The sequence below is a fragment of the Hakea prostrata genome, chromosome 8 (genome assembly GCF_041222555.1).
Source record: "Hakea prostrata isolate BN-2017 chromosome 8, UWA_Hpros_2, whole genome shotgun sequence".
Taxonomy (NCBI): domain Eukaryota; kingdom Viridiplantae; phylum Streptophyta; class Magnoliopsida; order Proteales; family Proteaceae; genus Hakea; species Hakea prostrata.
The window spans coordinates 4,549,979-4,577,167 of NC_142607.1; the positions used below are offsets into that span (position 1 = coordinate 4,549,979).

General features: G+C 37.8%; 2 protein-coding genes across 3 annotated transcripts in view; one reads left to right on the top strand and one right to left on the bottom strand.

Moving 5' to 3' along the window:
• Positions 1 to 298: 298 nt before the first annotated feature.
• LOC149006414 (SRP72 RNA-binding domain-containing protein) lies at positions 299 to 8,641 on the bottom strand. Its single transcript, XM_089165999.1, has 6 exons — positions 8,426 to 8,641; positions 8,187 to 8,329; positions 6,816 to 7,168; positions 2,734 to 2,830; positions 2,366 to 2,653; positions 299 to 1,571 (listed from the first exon to the last, which is right to left on the bottom strand). Exons 1-6 carry the CDS (start codon positions 8,565 to 8,567, stop codon positions 558 to 560), a joined length of 2,037 nt encoding a protein of 678 aa, XP_089022125.1. The 5' UTR covers positions 8,568 to 8,641; the 3' UTR covers positions 299 to 557.
• Positions 8,642 to 10,489: 1,848 nt separating this feature from the next.
• The window catches only part of LOC149006415 (Zincin-like metalloproteases family protein), a 35,206-nt gene continuing 18,506 nt past the window's right edge, over positions 10,490 to 27,189 (top strand). The window contains exons 1-8 of one of the 2 annotated variants that reach the window (XM_089165304.1): positions 10,490 to 10,754; positions 10,858 to 10,979; positions 12,052 to 12,215; positions 14,745 to 14,835; positions 16,223 to 16,402; positions 16,900 to 16,980; positions 17,749 to 17,829; positions 25,788 to 25,880. In XM_089165304.1, the coding sequence (XP_089021430.1) occupies positions 10,640 to 10,754; positions 10,858 to 10,979; positions 12,052 to 12,215; positions 14,745 to 14,835; positions 16,223 to 16,402; positions 16,900 to 16,980; positions 17,749 to 17,829; positions 25,788 to 25,880 (927 nt within the window). In that variant the 5' untranslated portion in view covers positions 10,490 to 10,639. Of the gene's footprint in view, positions 10,761 to 10,857; positions 10,980 to 12,051; positions 12,216 to 14,744; positions 14,836 to 16,222; positions 16,403 to 16,899; positions 16,981 to 17,748; positions 17,830 to 25,787; positions 25,881 to 27,189 lie in introns of both variants that reach the window. The other variant, XM_089165303.1, reaches the window with a different exon arrangement.

Consider the following 27,189-nt stretch of genomic DNA (forward strand, 5'->3'; position numbering starts at 1 on the left):
ACCGACCAGAATAGAATGACCATTTTAATCATTAACAATATGTAACAGCAATTTTGAGAATGTACTCATCCAAATAAAACTTAGTTTCAAAAAAGGAAAAGAAAAAAAAGGTATGAAAGGAGTTGATTTGGACCTCACCCATGATTTGTCATGGCTAGAGTTATACATAGTTTTCAGTAGCTAGTTTCTCTGTATATTGTAATTTCATGGTTTCAACGGGACAAGTTTACTTTGTCAGCCAAGTAACTTCCCTCTTAAAAGACATTCAAAGGGTTCTTACATTTTATTTTTATTTTTATTTTTGGGGGGTGGGCAGAAAAAGGGTTCTCACAGACTCACACCAATCCGTCAGACATGCGACTTTACCTAGAGTTCCAATTACTCTTGAGCCCAAGTGGGCATGATTCAGTAAATCTTTCTAACATTAACAAAAAGCCGAAGGATGACACAAGAAAAGCAAGAAAAACCTTCAAAGTAATCCTCTAAATAAGATGCAGTAAAGATGTTTAAACCAGAAAACTCAAAATTCTTCAACCAAAATTTTGGTTCCTGACTGCTTAGTTTCTTGACTTCTTTCTAGCTGACTTCGACGAAGTAGGCTTGGATTGATCTGAGATTGCATTACTGGAGGATCCCTTTGATGAGGAAGACGCTGTTTGGCTTGACTTTGAATTTGAAGTGTTGCTGATGTTATTGGCAGTGCTAGCTTCATGTTTGTCTCTCACAACTGCACCTTGGGAACCTCTTACCTGAGCTGCTCTCTTATCCTTCCTCTTCGGCCTGTAAGTAGACCTTTCCCTTTTGGGAAGCCATCTTTCTGGATCTGGTGGTGGCCCTGGGTTAGCAGGATCAAACCCTTTCGGATACTTTGGCTTTCTCTTCCTCTTTTTCTTTGATTTCACCTTACCCTTTGCCTCCTCGTAGGCTTCTACATTCACTACACGGCCACCACCTTCCTTCTGTGTTGCACCAGATGTCTTTTCCAAGCTTTCCACATCAACCCCCTTCAATGCCAATGGTTTCAGCTGTTTCTCATATACCTCAGCCTTCTCAACATCCACCCTAGCAGCCGTAGTTACCAAACCAACCAAAGCCTCAAGACTCCCATGACTCTTCACTAGCTTCTCGTACAGGTTTGCAGCCTCTTCCTCATGCCCATGCTTGAGCTTGAAGGATGCCGCCTCAGGCATGATGATGTTGAGCTTGTTGTCTTCAGCCATGGCATTTGACCACCAATTGATTGCTGAATCAAGCACCGCTGCTGCACCATCAATGTCCCCAGCACGCTCTTTTAGGGTTACAAGGGTGGCAACAGTAGCTGGCATGTGTTGTATATCTGTTATCCTCTCCAAGGATTCCGCAGCAATCTGTGGGTGGTTTGCAGCAGCAGCAATCTGTGCCCGTGAAAGAAGGGTCGTCTTAGCTTTCACAGGGAACCTGTCAGAAAACTGCCCAAGGACCTCTTCAGCCTTTCCAGGCTTGTTTTCTCTCACTAAAACAGCTGCTTGTAGTAGTATGGGCAACACACTATCAGGGAACATGACTGGAAGGGCAGCTACTAGTTCCCGAGCCTGTAAAAGACATAAGAATGAAGAAGTTGCAAAAGAGTCAACTTTGTGAAGGCATCTAGATGAATATGAGTTTCTTATTTATGTAACAGAAATCTGCATCATATGCTCCCTTGAAAATTCAAGGAAAGGAGAAAAAAAGAAGGCTGCAACCAAATTTCAAGAGCATTAAGTTAATGTTTAATAGCATAAAATTTTTATATCTGCTACTTCACATGTAAGACTAACAAAATAGAATTACCTCCATACTCAACCTCACAAAGACCAATATCCAAGTTCAGTCAATTTTAATCAAACTTACTTTCATCCTCTTATTCTTTTTCTTTTCTTTTTTTGGATAAGGGGGGGGGGGGGGGGGAGGAAAAGGGTGGGCAGCAGTTAATATTTACCCATATAACAACCAGTTTATCATGGTGATGCACAGGCAGCATCTAGTCAACCAGGCAACAAGTGCAGGTTGGTAAGGCGTGGGTACCTAATCTTCCAGAAAGCCCACCTACATTGCTAGGCATGCACCTACGCTATATATTATACTACGCGAACTCCTGACTACCATACAAAATAAAAACCACTAGAGACAGAAATGGAGTTCTTCATACAGAGATCGAGGACATCTTTCTCTTTCATGGCCTACAATACATCCATGTTTTAGTTCTTTATGTACTCAATTAACTATCTAGTTCCTGGTAAATACCTAGGCAGTATAGGAGGTCTGTTGCCTAGCCAAGCCCAAGAGATTTGAACACCTTGATTACAAGTAAAACAACAGAAAGAGATGTGGGATCATGATCACAGACCTGATCCAACCTATTGGCATGGAGAAGTAGAAGTACTCGATTGGTGTATATCGCTTCCCTTAGTTTTGATGAAAGCTTCAAGTCCAATCCACGAGCCAGCTGAAAGTTCTGTCCATCATTGCCTTTCTCTATTATCCGATCAAGTTTTCTAAGGCTATCAGAGACATCCTTTGGACCCTTTAGTGAGATAAGGTTATTTATTGCCATAGCAAGTGATGAGTCATCAGCCAGATTTCGGTTAATAATGTCTGTGTAAGTTTCAATGGCCTCTTGGGTGTTTCCGAGAAGCTGAAGCAACGAGGAAATTTGCATTACAGGCAGTTCCAAGGAATATCCTAAAGTAAAATCTTATAAACAATAGAACTTACTTGACGAACATATGCAAGCTGGACAGAAATTGGAGCAAGTTCGGTCTCAATCTCATCATCAGCCCAGTTGTCCTCCATTAGTGTTTCCTGGCCGATTCTGCCAAAAGAAAAGAAATACATGATTAATGGATTTTGCTGAATTTAGTTTTCTGAACTACTTATAAACAGAAGCCTCAGAATAAAACAAGAAAGCAAACATTTTAAAAGACAAACAAATTATTCAACATCACAAAACAAGCAATATAATAAAATGAAAAGAATGGAACTGAAGCAGCACGAGGTAAAAATGGAAACAATAGCTTGTCATGCCATAGCCATGTGTGTGGTCATTAAAAAAAAAATAACAGCCATCACAGCAACAAGGCAAACCAAGGTGGTGACCAGGTGCCTTTTCACTTAGGCACACAGGCACCCTAGGTGTGCATGCTACATAAAGTTACATTTGATTAGTATCCTCCGAGAGAGCCAGAGAGATCTGCTGCGTGAACAATCTTTCTGTGTATGCATGTGCTCTGCAGGCCTCATTCAATCTTTCTTCCTAACGAGCCAGTTTTTCTTCATTTGGAAGAGAGCCTTGCTTTCAGCTCAAAGGGCATCACTTTCTGCAGTCAAACCCATAAGGCAACTAAAGGATAGCAAGAATGACCACAACAGCAGAAATCCTTTAAACTTGCTTTGGTACTCCTAAGTTTTTCTTGTTTCTGCACGAAAACAAGTCACCAGATTGTGGATGGTGGGGCACCGGATCATCATCAAGTTTGAGGATACCTGTGCAAGTTAATTTCATTATCTCCAGCACCATACAAGAGCTGCCCAACATCCTCAGCTTTACATGTAAAGAAGATGTAAAGTGCAGTCTGATTCAGTGAGAAAGGATTTTGGGGAGGAGATGGGGAGAGGGAGAGAACCAGAGAGGGTTTCAGGGAGGAAACGTGAAGGAGATGACTGATAGAACAATGGTGCCATCAGAAGAAGAATTTGTGGAAATTGCCTTAATTTTGTGTTTGACAAATTACATCATAATAAGTATCATAGAAGAATCTCAATGGGAGAGAAGTACCGTAATTTCAAGAAACCGTTTTCGTACCGTCTTCATGCCAAAAAGGCAAAAACATACCGTACCATCTTCATATCCTGTTTTCCCATACTGATTTTGTATCAAAATCATACCATACTGGTACAGTTCCAGTTTTGGTTCGGCACCATACCAATTTACACCCTTACACAAAGTGCTCAAAGGGAAGCTTTCGTTCAATATTCAAATCTGATCTCTAATCTAATGAATGGAGGACTTATAGCCTTACACAAGACATCCTACTGAAATTAGGACCTAGAAACTTATTTAAACTTGGAAAATATAAACTAACTACCTAGACTGACCTAGACTTTTAAAACTGAAATAAAACGTATGAAAAGGCTAGTCTACCCTCATAACTTAAGTTAGGCAGAATTCACATTAATTAAAGTAATTAATTAAGATATCTTTGTACTTAGCCTAGGCACTAAACTTTTGGGTCCATAGAATAGCCCCATAACCACATAATCCTATTAGACTAATGCCCAACACCAACATCTATCAATCCTAGGTTGATTTCAAAGAAAATAGGCCAACTCAGTGCTGGATCAGCTTCATACAGAGACACACTGAGACCATTAAGACTGCACACTTCACTAGTCATGAAAGAGGACAGTCGAGCTAGTCCTTACAGAAGAAGAAAAATGGAAAAATCTTTGTAACGAAAGAAAGCATGAAGTCAACTGCCAAATGCTTCTTTTGCAGGAGAAGGGAAACATGAAGAAGGTGAAATGGGAGAAAGAAAAGTTTCAGGTTAAGGGTTTTGGAGGAAGTTAGAGGTTAATGGAGGTCACAGCTCCAAAGGGTAGATGAAGCTGTAACTTGGATCAAGGGGGATATACCAATTTGTGGGGAACGATTGATTATATGATCTGGAGTTTAGGCGAACAGATTAGGCCATTAGGGTATATAGGAATCTGATTAGGTTTTAGGGAGAAAACCAAAACTAAAAGGGAAAGAGGGGTTTTTGGAATCATCTTACTTTTTTGCAGTCCTTCAACAGCAGCAGCTTGTGGAGTTGATCCTCAATCACACAATGGAATTCCACAGTCAGCCTAGGGGTTTAGATATTACTCACTGATCTCCAACCAGCCACCTGGATATTAAATGCCAAGAAGCATTCCAAGCTGGACTTCAAGCACCAAGCTTCAACCTACATTCTAAACACTGGACAAGTTTCACGCAGAACAGAGAGGCAACAAAAGCTTGCTCAAGCAATCCTCAAATCTTCTGGTCTACTTTCTATTCCCCCACAATTGGGTTTATAAAGGTGCTTCACAACCTTTAACACAAGCTCCTAAGTCAAAAAGGTATCTGATTATAATAAAAACACACGCTACCTCTTGCTACTCGCATGGAGCTGTGGACCCTGAATAAAATTCAGTCTTGGGACCGTTTAATGGTCACATGACCTCCAAAACAAATTAAACTAATTAAATAACTTGTTCTGTACTCAAACTAGGCTCATAGTGGAGGCCATTGGCAAGTAAAACCATGGAATGAAGGGCCCAACCCCAGGCTTAATTCCAGGGATAGGGCTCAATTTGGTGCTGAATCTGCACCAAACAGACTGGTAAGATGACAGATTTATCCGCTCAAATACCAGTGGTGAGTCCTATGGCAGGTACACTAACTCTGGTCAAGGAGTTGGTGCACTTGCACAATTCCTATAAGAGCAAAGTATAGTAGGTCAACATACCATGTATGGATCACAAACTCAAAACGAAGTATCCAGAAGGAGGATCACACACTTATGGACATAAGAAGGATGCTTATTTAGATCTCTTTCTATCTTTTTAAAATGAAGCCCTAAAAACAGCAGTGTCAATTTTGAACTACAGATCAACTCCATCTTAAAGCCTTCCAACATAACCACCATGATACTCATTCTCCTTGTTGTCATTACAATCAAGAAGTATGGACAAACTAGCAACCTGATGGATGAAGTATGTCCTATTTAAATCTGCAGTACGCAATTCCCAAGAAAAAACACATAGAACCCCCCTTTCTTCACTCTTTATTGTATACCTAACACATCACTGGAGTGGAGATTCTGTGTACTGGCAAGAATGCTGCAATGCGGAGCTCTTGATTATGCTATGAGAATTAGTCATCCATGCTTTTTCTACATGTGACTATAACTTTCCATCATTGGACCAAAACTGTGTTGGGAACTAAAGATAAAATTTTGATGGAAATGCTACATCTCCTTTACCAACTTGAGACACCCTTTTCCCCCAACCTACTACATGAACTCCCTGAAGACATCAGCCATATTCTACAAGTCAACAAGGCATGGATGAACTTCCCAGCACCAATATTTCCTGAATACACTATCCCAAGATTTCAATATAAAAAACAATAAATAAATAAATAATTATGGGACACAAGCCTGTACATAGCAGGGAATATTTTACAACAACAGCAACTCAGATTGATCCCAATTAAATGGGTTGGCTATGTGAAACCCTGCCTTTGGATGGGCTCTAGGTCGATTCAACTTATCAAAGTTAACCAACATCAAAAAACATCTTCAACAACAACCACCTCCTTATCCAACCTAAATGGAGTAGGCTACATGAATTCTAAACCTCCAATCATCTCTATTCAAGGTCATAGTTGGAACAAGAACTAAACTCTGCATGTTTTTCCTCACCACATTTCCTGCTGTCATTTTAGCCATGCCCTTAGCAAGAACATATTATACTCAACTGAGAATGCTTTAACAGTTAACCTTAGCAAGAACATATTATACTCAATTGAGTATGCTTTAACAAATATAAATAAATAAAAACTTGAAATAATCTCCATGTCAAAAATTTTAGTCAATAACTCTTCCATAAGAAATATGGCCAAAGCATAATTGAACACATCCAAAAGATAAATTCGCTAATATGTCTAATGCAGAGTGGAATAGAAGACAAATCAATGTGATTTATAGCCAACCACAAGAAAATGGAACAAGTCTGTCAAATAGTGGCTTATCTATTTCACCAATGCAAGTTACCTTCTAGCTGAGAGTAAGTGAAGTTCGGCATCAGCATATTGTTTCTTTTCTATTAAAGAACAGGCAGTGTTGTATGCCAGCTCAAAGCTGCTAGTTGGTTTAACTCTGAGTGCATCCATTGTACCTTGGACCTCTGAAGCCCTCCCAGCCAAAATCAAACCAGCAACAATATTTATTTCTAGTGATTCAATCTTGGAATTTTGAAGCTTCTGATAAACATCCATACAAGCATCCATTCTCCCTAACCGATATAGAATCTGTGATTCTAGTAGCATAGTAGTTGAATTCCTCTCTAGGCGTTTCAAAGATTCCAAAGCTTCTTCTAACTTGTTTTGTCTGTATAAGCAATATGCCTACATAAAAAATTAAAAAAAATGAAAAAGAAACAAAATCAAAATAAAAAAGAGGTCAAAAAGCCATGGTTAAAGGATGAAACAGATGTTACAGCTAACAGTAACATAAAAATTAAACCCAGGACCAATTTCTGAAAAGATATCATTTACAAAACATACTAAAATGAAGCAAGGAGTTGTTTATGTAACTCCAGGTACCAGTATCTCAAATCTCATAAGAGATTTTATCCTATTTAATTCAAACCATTTGAAGATTTGAAAAAGGAGTATGATTCATAATTCCAATCCAAAGTTATTGATATGGTTGGCAAAGTGAAGTTATCATGGTACCCAAGTACCTGAGGTGCATGGCATAAGGTAGGATATGCCCCAAACAGAAGCAACTTACAATGAATAACAAAAAAACTTAAAAAATAACATCAAATGTACATCAGTGACACAAATGAAGCCAAATAAGAATACCCTATAATTTTATACTAAAATCATACAAACATATTAAGATGACTAGTGGGAGATAAGTACATTGCCTGTGAAATGACTACAAGGCTTAAGTTTCGTTAGCTTATAGAAATTTTAGATTACAGACTGAGCTTTATTTCCTTAGGAAGAGCAATTCACAATCTTATGTTTGTCAACATAGATTAGGTAATGCTTCATTTGCTTGAATAAAGTATCCAACCACAAAGGTGAACGAAAACATGAAAGAAAAACAGATGTCAAGACTGACCCAAAATACAGGCCTCAATTACACTATTCAATCAGCACGAACTTCCCGAAATACCAAATGACTCATTGACTAATCTGGTCATGTAAAACTTCGACCATTTAGACCCTGTGGTTTGTGGATTCTTGATAAAATGAACTTGATTTAGTGATGGTAATAAAAAGGGTAGGAAGCAGCACGTAAAGACACATACTTGATTACTAATGTGTAAGTTAAGTCAGCATACACTTCATATCTCAATATGAAAAATATTTTCAAATGCAGTACATGCTCCTGGTGTGCTAAATTCGTTACCTTGAAGAAACCGAAATCAATTGGTAGCTTCGCCTTATCGGAATCTTGAATTGTAGAAATCGCACGATCAATATTATCGGCTCTGATCAAAGCCACAACTTTGCAACGAAATGCGTCCTCATCACCGGGATTAATTGCGAGAACTGCAAAGCAAGTTCCGTTAATAAATAAAAAATAAAGATTTGCATGCGTACATAACACGAGTAAGAAATTGACGATTGCGGAAAATGTAGGAAGACCTTGATCAGCAACTTTTACGGCCAATTCGTACTCGGATCTCTGGATGTGTCGATTTAAGGAGGAAAATAGATCTTCGATGGCAGCGGGTGCTTGCGATGGAGAAGACGAGGGTTTAGGTTTCTCCTTCGTCTTCGGCGCCATTGTTTTGCAATATGCGATTTGCCTCTCCTTGCTCAACCTGCGAATGCAATAAAATCCGACCTGCAACGCTCCGTTCTCTCCTCTGCGTTTTGCGCCCTCATCAACCAAAATGTCCAACACTATTTCTAACGTGCGCATGGCTTGTCCGGGCGAATTTGGCTTTGACGGTTTACGCAGATATCCCGGTTCGACGGGTTCGTAACCTCGCACTGACCAACCCTTCCCTGTAGCTGGGCTGGCATTGAGGCATTGGTGTCAACCAGCTCGGTTTTTGGTTCAATTGAAGATGTAACATTACGGCTCAATTTTCGACCAAAATAGATTAAATTGTGTGATAAATTGATAATTGAGCTTTATATATATATATATATAGATATATATATATAGGCATGAATACGGCTGAACTGCTCTGAAAATAAATCTTAGCATTAAATCTATTGAATTAAATCTGATGATCTACATTTAATTATATCAAAATTAATGGTCAAATTTTATGATTCAGTCAAGCAATTTCTATAGCCATTGAACCACCATCTTCCCATTTATTTATGTATGGATTTATTGGTTTGTTTTTTAAAATACCTCCATTTTACAGCCTTGGCCCACTTCGTTGCACTCCCCCTCCCTAGTTAATGGTATCATACTATCAGGAGTTTAGTTTAACCTAATATGCTCCACATTGAAAATAGACCAAAAAAAATATATTCATATAAAATTTAAGACTTTACTCTCGTAGTCAAATATGAAAGAAAAAAAAAAACAGTTTTTTGTTAGTACAATTTATCTTTGTTTACAAACGTTAAGTCAAAATGACACCCTTAAATAAGAATGAGATATGTTGAAGTGCCTCCTTAAGCTATACACATGACCCCTATGCTGAAAAATGTGCAAAAATCAACAATTGAAAATTGCATCAAATCATACTAATAAAAAATATAGAGAGAGAACTTTGTAATATTACCATATCTTACTTCCTTAAAGGAAATAAAAATGAATGAAATGCTTTCGCATGAGAGTGTATTACCATATCTTAATCAATGCCTTATCTTGGCAAAGGTTAGATGCATAAACACTATATAGGCGATGGGGGGGGGGGGGGCTTTATAATCCACAATGGACATTGTGTACATAAGCAAGCTCCAATACTTTTGTTTGATACTAAACAAGAGGTTGTGGTAGAAGGCATGCTACAAAGGTTGACATGTTTGGTTGGTGAAATGATATATTTAATGGAGTTACGGCCGAATATTGACTTCTTAGCAAAACTTGTCTTTGTGTCATTAGGAATTGTAGTTTACCTTTATTTTCTTAAGCCCACTTTTTCATAGATCTTAGCCCATAACTATCTTCAACCTAGTTTGAAAATTTAAGAATATTAACCTCATGGTGTTACATAGTTGGTAAGACCAATGTTTTATACTTGTGATCTCAAGGATTTGAATCCTCTTGTGACCAAAGGCAAAATCCTATCTTATGTTTCAATTGTACATGTTAAAAATTATTATTTAAAAATGTAGTCAAAGCGCACGTAAGCCTATTATAAAAGAGGGAAAAAAAAGATGGCACTCTTCATTACTGTATGTTTCGACTGTATCTACCAACTAGTTTGTTGTTTTCCTTTTTTTTTTGGGAACTGTGTTTGTTTGTTATTTTTTATTTTCGATGAAGTAGAAAACAACAAAGCTAATATGACTATAAGGGTGGGTTTGGGGGTTGAGGGGAATTAACGCTATCTTGGTAAAATTCTGAATTGTAGCCCTAAAATGTTAACGCTAGGCTAGAAGTTACCTTATTATTGTTATTATTTAAACAAAGAAACTTATCGTGTTTTTTCTTGGTAAGAAGATACGTATATTCTGACATTATTACATAAAAGGTGACAAATAAATAAAGAATTATTAATTAGCGATTCAACTTCTGAAGCTGCCTTTGACTGTTTGACACAAATTTCCCTCCCATTTGCAATTTGGTACGACTTCGGTCACAGAGAGCTTAGAGCTCAGAGCTCACAGAGTCACAGCCCCAAAGAGAGAGAGAGTGAGGAGACGAAGATAGGAAGGATAGTCGTTTCGATGGACCGGAAAAAGAGGGATAATAGAGTATTGGCTTTCACAGGCGTAGCAGCTCTCGTTGCGGTTAGCCTGAACATCATCATCACTGTTATCAATTCCCAAAAGAAGAGAAAGAGTAAAAGTATTCTTATTACAAATCCTTTTCTAGTCTTACCGATTGCTAATTCTTATTCTCATCTTTTGTTTTCTTTTTTTTTTTCCTTGGATGGATATGGCAGAACTCCAGGGCTTGAATGTGGAGGTAAATCTCTCTGCGTCCGACATTCGCAAACTGACTGACCACATCATTACGAAATCAAAAGAGGTCCATGATGCAGTGGCTTCTGTTCCCCTTGATAAGGTATCATTGCATGTTTACTGTCAGTCGGGAATTTCATTTCAATCCTGTGGTGTTTACTTTTTTTAAGCCTTCAATCGGTGGTTATATGCACTGAATAATCTCATAGTTTTAGTTGTAACTGGCCAAATTGCAACTCTTGTGCAAACAACTTTCTCCTTTAGAAATCTGGTGCTGGCAATTGAATATTAGTTGCAATTTCCTAATTTGTGACGTCTGTTCTATATTACAGTATGTATGTTCTTGATTGATATTTTGTTCCTGCTATGTGACATTTTTTCAGTACTTGTTAAGAATATAATTCACAATTATGATTAGCAAAATCAAATTTCCTGGTCCCAGGAGCCTGGGTTTGTACTGAACATTATTCTCATTGATCTATATAACAAAATTGTGTAGTTTGTGGTCCTAGGGACAAGCAGTATTTGGTCGGTGCTACTGGTTGTTAACAGGATAGTTGTAGCAATTATTTGCCCTCACAACCTTTATTCCCTCATTAGACTGACAATCATCTATGATATTCAGATGGCTATTATCTATGTCTGTAACAATTAGGTATAGGGAATATAATTTGCTGGCTTTTGGCCTCTTAGGAAACTCGACTTTTCCTGGTTTTATGGTTTTAAGGCAATTCTTATGTCTTCTTTTAGTTGCCAGCTGGAATATAATCTTATTAAATATATTCCCCGGAGAAAACAAGACCTCACTCATTTTATTTCATGGATGAAGAAGATAATCACCCCTCCCTGCCTGTTTAAACCCTAGTTTAATGATGCTTAAACATATTAGTTTATCCTTACATCTAATTTTGTTTTAGTAGCTTATACGTCTCTAGTTTTAGTCTCCACACCCACCCTCCCCTCCACCCCCCGGTGGCCACAACAAAAAAAAAGAAAAGAAAAAAGAAAATGTTATGAGTTATCTAATTCTACTAGCTCTAGTAGGGTCTGTCATGGCAATGGTTTTCATCTGAAAGGTTCAATATTTTGTTCTCATCTAAAATTCCTGATTTACCTATGTAAACCCACCCTTTTTGTTCACAAGTTGCTTCTGAACATTTTTATATCTTTTGCAGGTCACATACATGAATGCTATTTCACCTCTAGCAGAACTAGAAGCAGAACAATTTGCACTTGTGCAGTCATGCACATTCCAAAAGATGGTATCTGTTTCTGATGATGTACGTAAAGCCAGTGCTGAAGCTGAGAGGAAAATAGATGCCCATAGTCAAATGTGCAGGTGAAATCTGCTGGTTTATATCTTGCTATTTTCTTTTCATGTTCTGTGCATAGTTCCCGTATTACCTTTCTTGTTTTTTTGCATCCGTGCTTTCTCAAAACTAGTGCAGGAATATGTCCAGGATGAATGGTTTGCATTTATTTAAACTAGGATGACTATCAATAACTAAACTAGGATGTATGATGCTAGTTTTTTCCCCTGTTATGTGCATAGTTTCTGTCTTGCCTTCTAGCATCCGTGCTTTCTCAAAACCAGTGCAGGAATATGTCCAGGATGAATAGTTTCCATTTACTTAAACTAGGATGACTATGATAACTAAACTAGGATGCATGAATGGGGTAGAACGTTGAGCAGTTAATGAATGTTAATGGGTGATCTCCTGGGAAGTCATGTTGCACACCTTTTAGAAATTTATCCAAAAAAAATGTTGTATGGAAAAGCATTTTCTGGTCGAGATAATGGCATTTAGATGGATGCATGGAAAAACTAGGAAGATCAAAATAAGGAATTAACATATTAGTGCTGGCTCAGGAGTTGTTTCAATTAGTGACAAGCTCTGAAAGAGTCATTTAAGGTGTTGTGGTTATGTTCAATGGAGGCCTTGAACTTTCCTTATAATGATGATAACTAAAAGAGATATTGATGTCTGATATTAAGTTGGGATTAGACTTAAATTTGTTGTCGTTATCTTATTCTAAGAAGTTAAGAAATAAGGATCAGTAGCCTCCACCTTGGAATATGTGAAAGCTGTCAAAACTAAATACTTATTAATTGTTTTTATAAAGAAAATGCTTATTAATTGTAGCATTTTTTTAAGGAAAAAAAATGCAAATAGCTAGTCTATTTTCCGTGATTTTTAATAATCATGTGTAGAATTTTCTCATCCATGAAGAGCTTAAGTGCACCTCTAGATTTTCTCCATATATAAGAAACTCTTTCCACATGAAAATCAACAAAACAGAATGGTTAACAAATGCAGATTTGTCAATGCACTAACTGGGATGCTAAGTTAGTTCTTTTAGAGGTCCATTCATAATCTAACTATGAGCTGGGCATAATTCATCTGCTGTTGCTATCTTTGGAGAATGGGGACTTGCAGTAGGAATCCATCCAATGGTGGGTTTCTGTCTTATGTGCATCAGTGCATGTGAATTGGCAGCTGAGCAGAGCATCTTATACACCTTATATGAGTACATTCTTATTGTAACGTCATTCTTCTTTTAGATATTAGGGTGAAGGACCAGAAAAATAAAATTGGTATAGTATTGGAAGTAGTACTTTAGGGTTAAAATGTATATCATATTTAAAGTGGAATAGTTATAACTGTGTATAATTTCCTTCGCATATCTTGTCTAACAGTGGAAGAGTTTGTATATAAGGTGATGTTCTTTGTCTTTTCTTTATTTTTGTGAGACTAAAATACTTTGAGTTATGTCTGCTGTATTCTAATCCCCCACTATAAACATATCTTATGAACAACTGTCCCAGGCTTCCCTCAGTAGCCAACCATATGTGTGAAATCAAAACTACCTTAAGTTCTCTTCAAGACCTACATGTTGGTTCTATGTTGCATTTAATTTTCCTCCAGGCCCAAACTGGCTGTATGTCACTTGCAATCCATGTTTCTGCATCACCTTGCATATTGTTGGTGCTCTTAGGCTGCATTTGTTTGCTGGAATAAAGGTGGGGGTGGGAATTTTTTTGAAAAAACATACTTTTCCATTAAATCCTAAAAGTGTGGTTTGTTTGGTTGCTTAGGGAGGGAAAGTTAGAGACAAGCTTCCTTAAATTAAGGAAACTTGTCTGGTGAGGTGGCAAGCTAACTTTTCCACCCCATGCCTTTTCAAAACCCCATAAAATATGTGGGACTTTGTGGAAAAGTGTGGAAAACCAAAAAGTGGGACCAATAATTAACACTTTCCCACAAAATCCCTTCCTTTCCTTTCCTTCTCCTTCACCCCACTACACATGGGACCTACATGTTTTTTTTCCCACCACACCTTTGCAACCAACACAGTCTTAGTGTAGCCATGGTTCCATCTAAAGTGTTTTAATTCATGTTTTGATAATTGGATCAGTAGACATGATTTAGATGAAATGCAGCCGTCGTGAATCATCGGGACATGTTTCATTCTCTTTGTGCTACTCTTTTTGGTGGGGAGCTTGATTTTCATTATCCATGTTCTCTTTTAACCTTTTCATTGTAGAAGTCATAGTTACTTAGATCCCTTACTACCTCCGTGTTTTTTGCTCTGTGATTGAAATTTCTTGAGTTACATGTAGGTTAATTCCTTGTTTGTCCATTTCTGAGGAAATTCAAGATAAATCTTGAATTGACTAGTCCAGAAAGCTACACTTCTGTTGTTCTCACTTGTATTTTTCTTAAGTCGGTCAATTTTTTACATTCCGGTCCTTCCCTCTTCCCTTTCTAAGGATGTTCTTACCTTCTTTTGTCAAGACAGATGCGCTTATCATTTATTTTCTTGTGTGGGTAAACTAATGTTTTATGATTTCATGCAAGGTGATCAGTCAACGTGAAGATGTGTACCGTGTTGTCAAGGCTTTTGCTGCGAAGGGAGAATGGATGAGCCATGAAGCTAAACGCTACATTCAGTGTCTGGTGTGGAAATAATGTGATTTTTCACTGTATTATTGTTTGCTGATCTAGCTAGCATGTTTTCTATGATTATTAGTTAAATCTAGTATAGGTGTGCCAATTTGCCATGATTTGTTGACCCTCAAGTCCTGAACTTGTCATCTTAGTGGCAAATGTACCTTTTTTGTTGTAGTAAATTTTCTCCCCATCTAACTTATAAATTGTGTTCATAATCTTTCCCCCTTCTCCCACCTCTGAGAATAAAAGAGAAGGGAATTGGCATCTAGATATATCGAAACAAGTTCCACTTCAAAGTAGAATTTAATGCATTTACTCAAATCTTTTTGATATCTCACTTGTGCTTTTCGCTGATCAGCATTTGGTCAGGATTAGGCTTTAGTTGATTTGAGCTTCTTTATACTTTATTATTAATTAAGACAATCACTGTGTTACATGACTTTCTCGTAATCTTAGTTTTGATTAAACCTTCTCTTTTCACGTTTAGTATATTTCCTGTTTTGAATGCTAACTTTTATTTTATCATTAAATGATAGTGAAAACAATTTGAACAGTTCAATGGTGCTATTCTCCCTCTAGTGGCCTCATTTGGCTGATTTGAAGACTATGCAGCAGTCATTATTTACTACGATATTGGTGCATTTGCTGCCATTGTGTAACAGTAATGTTTATTTTCTTGTTACTTTTTGCATACTTGTCTTCGTTTAGTGTTCATAGATCATGCTAATTCTTTTGCTGTTGTTGATTAACTCTAGTAATTTTCTAAAGCTAATGACATGCAAGTGGTAAATACAGGGATGCCTTAAAATACCAGCGAGTGGATCCCACTTTTCATTCTAGGGGGAATAATTATGTTGTTGCAAAGCTTAAGACAGAAAAAGAACATCATATCACCAACAGTTGTGATGGTGAGGTCAGACTTAGGCTGATCCATCGGACCTGTCTGGGTCGGGCCTGAACTATTAGTTATGCACTGGTATAGAATGCATATGGTGTGGTGATGGGTGGCCTTGTAAGTTTGGACTGTGTTTGGTTGTCATGAACTTAGGGTTTCTATGATCTGGCCCTCCCGGTGAATTTAGGGTCGAGCCCCAGACCCATTTAGTATCTGATTTCCTATTAACCATTGAAGGAAGACTACAAGTTCTCTGGAACCAACATCATGCTTTAAAATAGCAGGATGTATCTTTATTTTATCAATACAGCAAATAAAATATCTTTCTTATGAATGTTAAAGTTTATGTATTTTGACATCTTGTGATGTTTTCTAAAGGATTGTGTGTTTACAGTGTATTTTTGCTATAAAGAGAAGCAAAAACACAAAATGCAATTCCCCATATATCTATCAGTTCACATAGTGATTCCCACACTAATTCTTCCCTGCCATTGATAGATTAGAGATTTTGAGAGGAATGGATTGAATCTTACTTCAAGCAAGAGACAAGAGGTGCAACGGTTGAGGACTCAAATAGAAGAGCTGAGTATGCGGTACATCCAAAATCTGAAAGATGATAACTCTTGTCTTCTCTTCAGTGAGACAGAGCTGTTTGGGGTGCCTCCAGATTTTATAAAGGTTCAACAGACTTATTCTTTTCTTATGTTTCTTTATCGTTCTGTGAGCAACTATGATTGATCTCATACTTATGTCTTCTCTTTCTTCCATAGTTGCATTTCAGCATCACTTTGTCTGAAGTCACTCTGTTTTAGAATGTAACAAGTGAAAAAGCACATCTAATTGTAGTTTCTGCCAGTTGACAGCACAAAATTTACAGTCCAGTATTACAAAAAAATTTGGTCATCACTCTTTGATACTCCTGAGAACCCGGGTTCATGATAAATTCATATACTTCAGATGTTAATGACATATCCTGTTATTTTTTAATTGTTTTACTAGTTGCACCACTGAAATTTATTTACCATGGATTACTAAATGCATGTGGCGATTTAATATTTTATTCCTAAAAGTTTGTATTAAGCCGTTACTAGAATTTTGAATCTGACCTTTCCCTGGCTTATGGGGTGCTACAGTGGCAAACTAAGTAAAGTCAAAACTTTTTTTCTTCTAAACAGAGTCTGGACAAAGCTGAAAATGATAAGTTAAGGGTCACGCTGCAAAGTCACCATGTTGTTCCTTTACTAGAGTTCTGTAAGGTAATGTCTTTTGAGTTTAGACTGATTGCTTTTCATTTGTTTTTTCATGATTCGGAGTGGCTTAATTATGTTTGGAAATCCTCCTTAGATGATGAAATGATGCTACTGGTAATGTCCATTGCTCTATTTTGCATTCTATGATTACTTGGGCTGACTGCGTCTTAGCAAAACAATTTCCACTCTAATATCCTGTTCACTAATTCTTTTGTTGTGACGGCATTCTAACCCTCAAAATTCATTATGGGGTTTTTAGATTTTCATGGATTGGAATGGGCAATTCCAGTGGTGCTTGGTAAAAAAAAAAAGGGAGATCCCTAGATGTGGTACCTTATGGGCAGCAAGTTTTTGACCTGACCTGCTAATTCAGAGGTCAAATTTTAATACGTGCAACCTTATAAGTAAATGAGTTGAATTTTTCTCATGTGCTTCGTTCAACAGTGAGCAGTCAACCTGCTTTTTTTTTTTTTTGACCCTGCCAGCCTGAACAGGCTGGATTTTGGTTGGATGCTTGTTTCTAACTATGACCTATCATACCCAGCGTTTTGCTTTGAAACCCCGCTAACCTGAATACACACAAATTCAGGGTAGTGCTTGTTTTCTCAGCCAACCATAGTACCATTAGAGGGGTTGGGAGAATCCAACTTTTGTTTAATATCTGTTTTCCCTTTTTCCTAATCTATCATGTTGTCCATTTTTGCTAACTGAACCTTTGGATTGCATAAAAGCATATGCCTCTTGTTCTTTACATCCTTTTTGATTTTTGTGAAGGTAAGAACCACCAGGAAGGCTGTAGCAGTGGCATACGGGCGGAGATGTGGAGAAGCTAATCTCCCTATCTTAGAAAAGCTGGTAATGTCATTTGAGGGCCAATTTGGAAAATTTTATGTGATTTGTTTGGACACATTATTGTCAAAGGGTTGGCATCCCTCCATGTGCAGGTGGCTTTGGCACATTGTTAGTGAGGCCTTGCGTTGGGATCCCCACCAAAGCCTTGGGTTGCCTATGTGCTGTGACAACTTTGCCTAGACATGTTTTAGAAATTCTTTGGATTGCTTTGTGTACTGCTATATTTTTATGATTATTAATTTTGATAGATATATTTATGTGCTTATTCTGCTTACTGTAATTCCCATGCTTGTTTCACCAAAAAATAAAATAAAATTCCCATGCTTGAAAACCTAATTTTACAAACGAAATTACTAATCATTGACATTATCATTGTTTGGTTCCTACTAGCACAGGTTGGGATAGGTTAAAAAAGTAGTCATGAAGTAGTCTTTCATTTCCATTTTCCTACAAAGTTCAAAAGTCTCGAACCCGTGCCATCATGCACATGTGTGGTACTCGTGCACAGAAACTCGGAACAAGGTGAGTGGAATGCTTGAATCTGGAAGCATTGATGAACCACACAGTAGTCTTTGAAAGTGTGTTTCTAAAAAATATGCACCTTCAGCTTTGCATACTCAACTTGTGCAGGCTCACAGTGATGGAGGGATTAGCTACTGCAATGGATGGGTTGCTCCTTGAAAGCTAACTTTCTCGATGGTTTCAGGCAATAGCCCATACAAAAGATCACTCTTTGGAAACACCTATCGAAAGACAGATACATCCAACAGCTTCCCATTTAACTTGACGGTTGAAACATGGTTTGTGACCCTTGAGAAGCATATTTATATTTAACCAATTTGACATGTTTAGAGAACTATTCTATATAAGGTGGTGGAACTTAAAAGGAGATTACTTGAAAATTTTCACTAATAAAGTAGTCAAACAAGGAAAGTGGGAATTGGAGGGAGACACTAATAGAATGTGGATTGAGATGGCTACGTGTATTAGGAAGGTGGCAAAAGACGTCATAGGTGAATCAAAAGGAAATTATCATTCCTATAAAGAGACTTGGTGGTGGATGGTGGGGTTCAAGCAGCCATTAGGAATAAGAAAGCTAGCTTTAAGACATGGCAAAGGACTAAGGATGTAGAGGACCTACAAAGGTATAACTTGGCTAGAAATGAAGCTAAGAAAATTGTGGGAAAAGCAAGGAAGAAGAAGTACGAAGATTCATATGATAAGCTAGGCTCAAAGGAAGGGGAAAAAACTATATATAAGATAGCTAAAATAAGGAATAAGAAGAGTAGGGATCTAGACCATGTTAGATGCATTAAAATTGAAGATGGTAAAATACTAATATGTGATGAGGAACTTCAAGAAGAGATGTGAAGTCTATTTCTCTGGCCTACTAAACAAACATGCTTCAGGTATTTGTGATTCAAATGATTACACCATTTGTCATGGCATCAATTTTTGAACATATATATGGAGAAATTTGACGTCTGAAGTATAAGAAAGTTAAGAAGCTCTGAGGAGGATGAAAATAGGCAAGGCACAAGGTCCTGATAAAATACCAATATAAATACAGAAAAGCTTAGGAACCTATGGGCTAGCTTGGCTGACCAAGTTGTTTAATAAGATTATGAGCACAAGGAAAATGATAGATGTATCAAGATTTCAAAAATAAAAGGAGATATTAAAGCTGTAATAACTATAAAGGCTTAGAGATGCTGAGTCATACTATGAAATTGCGGGAGAGAGTAATTGAAGCCCATATGAGATAAGAAACCGGTATTATGGAGAGCCAATTTGGTTTTTTGTCGGAAGATCCACAATGGAAGCTATTAACCTTATTAAGAGACTTATGAAAAGGTACAGAAAGTGTAGGAAAGATCTTCATACGGCCTTTAGTGACCTAGAAAAAGCTTATGATAAAGTTCCTAGAGCATTAGTTTGGCAAGTACTAAAGAAAAGAAATGTTGATGACATAGTTAAAACTATGTATGATGGTTCAGTGACAAAGTGTAAGAATGGTGGGTGGACAAGGTGGTGAATTCTCGATTACGGTTAGGCTACACCAAGGATCAGCTTTAAGCCTATATTTATTTGCGCTTATAATGAAAAAAATCTAACCAAAGACATTCAAAAGGAGTTTCCTTGGTGTATGCTTTTTTGTTGACAATATTGTTTTGCTAGATGAGACACAAGTAGGAATTAATACCAAGTTATAATTATGGAGAGCAACTTTGAACTCAAAAGGTTTTAAACTAAGTAGAACAAAGATGGAATATATAGTGTGTAACTTTGGTCCTGATCGGACGAATGATGAGGTGGTGGAAGTTGATGAGAATTAAGAAAGAGATTTGATAAGCCCCTAATAGCTTGACTGTATAGGTGCAAGAAGAGAGGGAGCAATACAAACTCATCAGCTGTTAGAGGGGATCATCACCAGCTGAACACTTAAGGGACATATTCAGTTGGGAGGGACAAGTGGCAAGGAGAGATTGGGCAGCAACTGTAACTTTAGCATATTACAAGGGACAAAGAATGTGGTCTAGGCGGCAAGACAATATTGGATAGAGTTCAGTAGTTAGTTAGGAGGGTTTTGGGGTTATGTAAGGGTTGAGAGAGGAAGGGGAGCTATGTGTGAAGTCTATAGATAAGCAAGGAGGTCTTGCTGGGGAGAACTCAGTTCTTAGTTCTGAATCAATAGGGTGAGTTATTGCAGAGGTATAAAGGCTCTTATCAACTGGCATTGGAGCATGTTTGATCTGGGGAATGGTTAAGAGTAGAATGGAAGGAAGAGTAGAGGAATTAGAGGTAGTCGTGAAGTTGCAAGGACAGATGTTGGCTCTGGCAAACCACATCGATAGAGAGGACCAAAGAAATAAGGAATTTAGGAATGAACTGGGAACATACCTACTAAAGGGAAAGGCATTGAAGTGGATTCACTGTCGAGGGAGGTGTTGGAGGATCCATGGGTGGTTCTCCATCCATCAACAAGGGACAATATATAGGCGAGATACCAAGGGGAACCAAACAGGGGGTGATTATGAGGGGTGATGCGAGTTCTTCCTGCGACAATTGGAATGCCGGTGTTCAATGGAGAGGATTCCATTGGTTGGGCAGCCAGGGCAAAGAGATACTTCAGTCTCCATGGTCTTCATGTAGATGAGAGGCTGAGAGCAGTGACCACTTGTTTTGACAGACTTGCACTTTGCTGGAACTAAAAGAATTAGGGGCAGACCTAAGGGCCTGTTTGATTACATGAGTCTAGAGATTTCAAATCTATGGAGTCATAATTCATAAAATTAAGTGTTTGGTTGTGGAATAAAATCTGTAAAAAACTATTTGTTCGACTTGATTTTTGTGAATGCGCAAATATTAAGCGTTTTTTAGTAGCAATGAAATCTCTGGATTTCACCCCATACCCATAAATCTACAGATTCACATTTTTAGTGTAAAAAGGTGAATCCCTAGATTTCATGAATCCAGAGATTTTCACAACCAAATGGGTATAAATCTCAGATTCGTGAATCCAGAGATTTCAAATCTCTGGATTCATGTAACCAAACAAGCCCTAAGATAACCTTAATGAGAAGTGGTGAGATCCATGAGAAAGGATATGCATAACTTAGGACTCATATCTAGTATGGCATCAACTAGAGCTAATTGAAAGGGAAGAATCTGTGTAGACCCCATCTAGTCAAGACAAGGCTTGTTGTTGTTGTAGAGAACTAAATAACTAGAATCCCACTAAATGTTCAGCAGTAATGTATCTCTAGAGATCCCAGAACTCCAAATTTTGATAGGACCCTTGGTCATAAATTAAATCCCATGCTTCATGCTTGTTTATGCATGTGTTGAGAAACACGAAATTGGTAGAATGGCATATTGATCCATGATCTCAAGCCCTCTATTTATAATTAAGTGGAAAGTAGACTATTACAAGGAATAGAAGTTTACATGAATGCAAACTCTAATTTAACTCCTATACAAACTCTTATTAGACTCCTAATAGAATCCAACACTCCCCCTCAAGTTGAGGCATGGATATCACACATGCCCAACTTGACCAAAAAAGTATAAAGCATCTGCAATTTGATCTTCAAACTTATAGATTACGTCTGCCTTATAGACTTCCATTTGCTTTGTCCTCATCTTTACTGCAACTTTATGTCTCCAAGGAAGAACGCCCAAGAAAAAAGGTAGAATCTTCAAATGTTGAGAAGACTAAATTTCTGCATAAATCTGAGGGAAAAATATATTTTTGGGGTAACAATTGCTAGGGTAAAACAGCCAAAGTGAAAGTTTTGATTTGTAGCAATTTTAGATCTTTAAAGGGAAAATTTGCCAAGGGACAATCTCCAAAGGTAGGGGAAAATTTGTCAAGATAAGTGACAATCTCCAAAGGTAATAAAGATCAAGTTCTGCAAAGGTCAAACGACAAATCTTTTGCAAGGTTAGATCTCCGAAGGGAAGATGTCAAGATAAGGGGCAAATCTCCAGGGTTAACAGAGATCAAGTTCTCTACAGTCAAAAAGATAGCTCTATAGCAATGTTAGATCTCCAAAGTAGAAGATTGCGAAGGTAAGGGACAAACTTTCAAAGGCAACAAAGATCAAATTCTACATAAGGAAGTCTACATGGAATTCCTGTGGTTCTTTGATTCCGTGTAGTTGGAGCATTCAGACTTCTTTGTATTGCCTAACCTAAATCTTTTAGGGTAATTTTCATCTGGACCCCCTGAGGTTTGATCCAAGTCACTTTTAGCCCAGTTTAAGTTATCTTTTGCATATGGCTCCCCTGTAGTTTAAAAAACTGATTAAATAAGGACAAGTGTAACAGAAACCGTTAGTTTAATTTTTTTTTTATTTTTATATATATTTTCTATTTACATTCAAAGGTTTAAGATTTTATAAATTTACAAATAGAGTCCCTACTTCTACACGACTCTAAAACCCTTTTATTTTGTAAACCTGCAACACAGATGTCAAGGTGAACTTATCAGAGTCACACCCCCTATTTTGCATCTCTCTGAACCTCATTTCAACTGAATCAATCGAACCAAACTTCGCAATGACTTCTAATAAACAATTATAAGTGTAATTACTTGGAACACAAAGACCCATCAAAATTACTTGGAAGTCATAGGCGACTGTGAATGAGGTCGGGGAGAGGAAGCAAAGCAACATCTACAACAGCAGGGATAGAGGAGCCTGGCAGATTCAAAATAATGAGTTATCTACAAAGAACCCTCAAAATCATTCAGCTTTTCCACCCAAATCACTTGTCTCATTTGATTTCATCTTCCATTCAAATCCAATGCTTTTATCATCGCTCCATCATCAATGCTTGCAGCATCTGTTTCCTTAGATCGTTCTATAGTCGTCAATGAACTAATAACAATCTTCACGAAGCGACAGGTTGCCCAGAAAACAACGAATTACGAGCTCTGGGAGCAAAACTAACGCTTGAAACAGTTGACTCTGTCTTGGTCTAAAGAGTTGGAAGGTCAGTCATGATTTCTTCTCCTGGGCTGCAGATCAAGATGGTTATAGACACAACTGTTACACATATTGTCATGGCTTCAATTCTAGCCCGTGCCTAGGAAACTACTCAGTTGAAGGTTTTGGCAATGGATGTGGTGAAATCTCGTTGCACAATACTGCTGGAGCTTGTGGGTTCCTTATCCACTGTTTGGGTAGCCAACGGTTGGTAGATGAATCGAATTACATTTCGATCAAACCAATTTGATGGGTCTTTGTTTTCCAAGTAATTACACTTATAATTGTCTGTTAGAGATCGTTGCGAAATTCGGTTCGATTGATTTAGTTGAAATGAGGTTGAGAGAGATGCAGAATATGGGAAACAAAAGGGTTTTGAAGGCGGGTAGAAGCAGGGACTCTATTTGTAAATTTATAAAATCTTAAACCTTTGAATGTAAATAGAAAAACATATAAAATTATGATTTTTTCTTAAACTAATGGTTTCTGTTACGCTTGTCCTTATTTAATCAGTTTTTGAAACCACAGGGGAGCCATATGCAAAAGGTAACTTAAACTGGACTAAAAGTGATCTGGACCAAACCTCAGGGGGTCCAGATGAAAATTACCCAATCTTTTATTACCATGAAATGTCCCAGAATAATGCCTGTTGGTGCAACCTAGAGGGGGGGGGGTGATTAGGTTGCAACTAGTGGATTATCCCAATTTTTCGGTTTGTGCGGAAATACACGGTAATTTGAGAATTCAAATGAAACTAAACAATACAAGCAACCACAACACGGGATTTATATTGGTTCGACTATACAAGTCTACGTCCATTCCTCTCTTGGCCTCAAGAGAGTATTCCACTATTGATTCTCTTTCAATACAATGGGTAGAGATCAAACTCTTACAATAATCTTTGTTGCGGGGCAAGAGAACCCTTTACAGTCTTTGTTTAACAAGCAGGGCAAGAGCACCCCTTAACAATCTTTGTTTACGGGCAAGAGCACCCAAGCAATCTTTGTTCACGGGCAAGAGCACCCAATGACCAATTCTAATCTACCAACCTAGACTAGAATTAAAATAGTTACAAAGGAAGGATGTTACCTTAAGAGGTGTGACACTTTACCTCTTGTGTGAATGTGATGCAATGTGAGTTGTATGCTCAAATGGAAATGTATGCACCACCGACGCCTTTAATCACCTCAAGCTTGGCTTCCACAAGCTTGCTTAATACCTTGGAATGTTCTTCAAGGTTGGGGAGAAGGTGAAAGGCAAAGCACAAAATTTTCTTGCAATTTGAGAGCTTAGGATCACTTGGGGAGTGGGTGATCAAGTGTGAGTATTGTAGCTCTCAAATGAGGTGAATTGGGTTTATATAGAGCACCTTTGAGTGCCAAAACCCAATCCCCAACGGATAGAAAACGGACACATTTTAAGTCCATTTTTCAGCCCAGACGGACGTCCGTCTGGTCAGACGGTCATCTGTCTAAAAAGAGCCGTTAAACTAGCCGTTATAGGCTGTTTTTACACCAGACGGAATTCCGTCTGGGCAGACGGTCATCCGTCTCAGAAAAGAACCGTTGCAAACTAGCCGTTATGGCTTAGTTAAACCCAGACGGAGTTCCGTCTGAGCTTCTGTGACTTGGAATCAGTCACAGCAAACTAGACGGTCGACCGTCTGCCCAGACAGCTGACCATTTGAGCCCTGTTTTGCTGAATTAAGTTGGGGCTGGGACATGGATTGGGTTTTTGGACTTTTTGGTCAACCCTAAGCATTGTACACCTCACTAACATGTCCTAGGTCACTCTAGTAATATGAATTACATATAATTGATGCATTTACATGAATGTGTATGTGAGAGTGTCCTAAGCCCTAATTCAGCCTAAGTCTTGATCTTCGACTTGATTTTGTGCAACGATCTTCATGTCCATCTTGGCATGGTCATCTTGACTTAGACTTCATTTCCATCTTCATGTCTATCTTGGCATGATCTTGGCTTTGACTTTGACTTGGAGTTGGTCCACTTGTTCTCATCTTGAACTAAAACATCATAACTCAATATAGCCATTAGTAATTCATGCTTATTATCATTAAAACCAATAGAGGCTGATGTGGCAAATGCTGACATGGCATTTCCCAACAATGCCAAATGAGTTATATACTTGTCATCATAAATGTATCTACTGTATACCAAAATGTGTTGCTCTTTAGAGAACTTGGATATGTATTAGGCTATTAGCTATAGCTATCTTGAAACATAATAGAATAGCTGAGCTTGAGTTTATAATTGAAATGTGCAGTCTTTAACAGTCTTTTCTTTCTAGCCAAGTTGATACATGTTTAACAATGCAAATCCTAGAAGATCATGTCTAGGAACATGAGTTCCTTTGTTCATGGTTTATGGAATTATCTGCACAGGCTGATGTATATTCTGATGGGATTAATGCTTTTTTTTTCTTTCTTTCTTTCTTCTTCTTTTCATTCAGGTTCATTTGCGCCATAAGCTTGCTCGTTTGCTTGGGTATTTGAACTATGCAGACTATGCTGTTGAGCCTCGAATGGCAAAAACATCTGCGAAGGTCTGCAATTTCTTGGTCAATGTAAAGATGTATTGTCTACAATATTGTTGAGTTTACCGCTTTAACATGGATAGTGTCTTGGTTTTTAGCAATTAATAATTTTCGTATGAACTTAGTTTTGCTTGGGCTTTACATTATATTTTCTCAATTTCTACATTAGAGATCAATTTTGCTTTTCTTTATTTTTTTTCACGCTGCCCACTTAAGTTGGGCCAAAACTCTTGACTGCCCACTTAAGTGGCAAAAATTACATACTGCTCACACTGGCCCTTTTCAGAAATTACAAGTTATCCACTGTTACATTTTGACTGTTAACTTTTCAAACTTAAAAATATTTTAAGACGAGAATACGCTAAGACAAAAGTACCCTCACCCATTCAAATTATGTTATTGCCCTTGCTTCAGCTATATGATTGACTTTACCATAAACTGAAACCCCTCTCTCTATTTTCTCAGTTCTCACACAAGCCTTCTCGGTAGTCTGTAGAAGTAGAACCAGCTGCAACCGATAATGGACTCCCCTTCTTCTTCTGGTCCACCACCAATTGTGATTGGAGATGATCTATCTCTCTAGCAAATCATTGTCCAAATCCAGACATAGAAAATAACCCATTATCATCAGCTGAATCTTCAGATTCCTTGGCTGGTGAGCCGCTGAATGTGAGCTTCTTCTCCAGTCTCACCCTTTTCTGGTTTGATTCTTCAATCTGTTGCTGCAATTGAAGAATCTCAGAATCTTTACTTTGGTGCAAAGATATTTACCTGGCTTGCAGAACCAAGCTTCATCGTCCATATAATCTTCTGGAACAGTGAAATCAACCTATCGTTTTGACTACAAGAAAGGCTAGGGTTTTTTTGACTTCGAGATAGAACGAAATCCTCACCTAAGGCTCTTTGGATTTTTATTTTCAGAATTTCTACGGTTAGAGATTGTTCCAAACAAGAGAAGTGATAAAGTGAGGTGGCGAGTTTCAGAAATTGCCGAAGTGGAAAAAATCCATACGTTTTTGGGTCTTAATCGAACTGAAAAATCCCTCTGTGCTTTGTTCAATGTCTTCTTGAATAATTGTCAGTTTGATCGTGTTTATGAAACCCTGGCCAAGATACAAAGGATAATGGGGCTTTCTCCAGGTGTTAAGCCCTACAATATTGTTTTGAAAGCCTTTTGCAAGCAAAAATTGGTTGAGTATGCTCGTTCGTTGCTCTGTTCAATGGAAGAACAAAAAGGGGTAAAACCTGAATTGAGTGAACAGGGAGTGTGTGTGTGTGTGTTTTATTTTATTATTATTTTTTTTGTTGTAAATTTGGA

Coding starts and splice junctions, on each gene's coding strand:
- LOC149006414 (XM_089165999.1), bottom strand. CDS start 8,567: ATGGCGCCGAAGACGAAGGAGAAACCTAAACCCTCGTCTTCTCCATCG. Junction 7,169..8,186: donor TTGATTTCGGTTTCTTCAAG/GTAACGAATTTA, acceptor TTTTTTATGTAG/GCATATTGCTTATACAGACA. Junction 1,572..2,365: donor ATGCCAATAGGTTGGATCAG/GTCTGTGATCAT, acceptor TGTCTTTTACAG/GCTCGGGAACTAGTAGCTGC.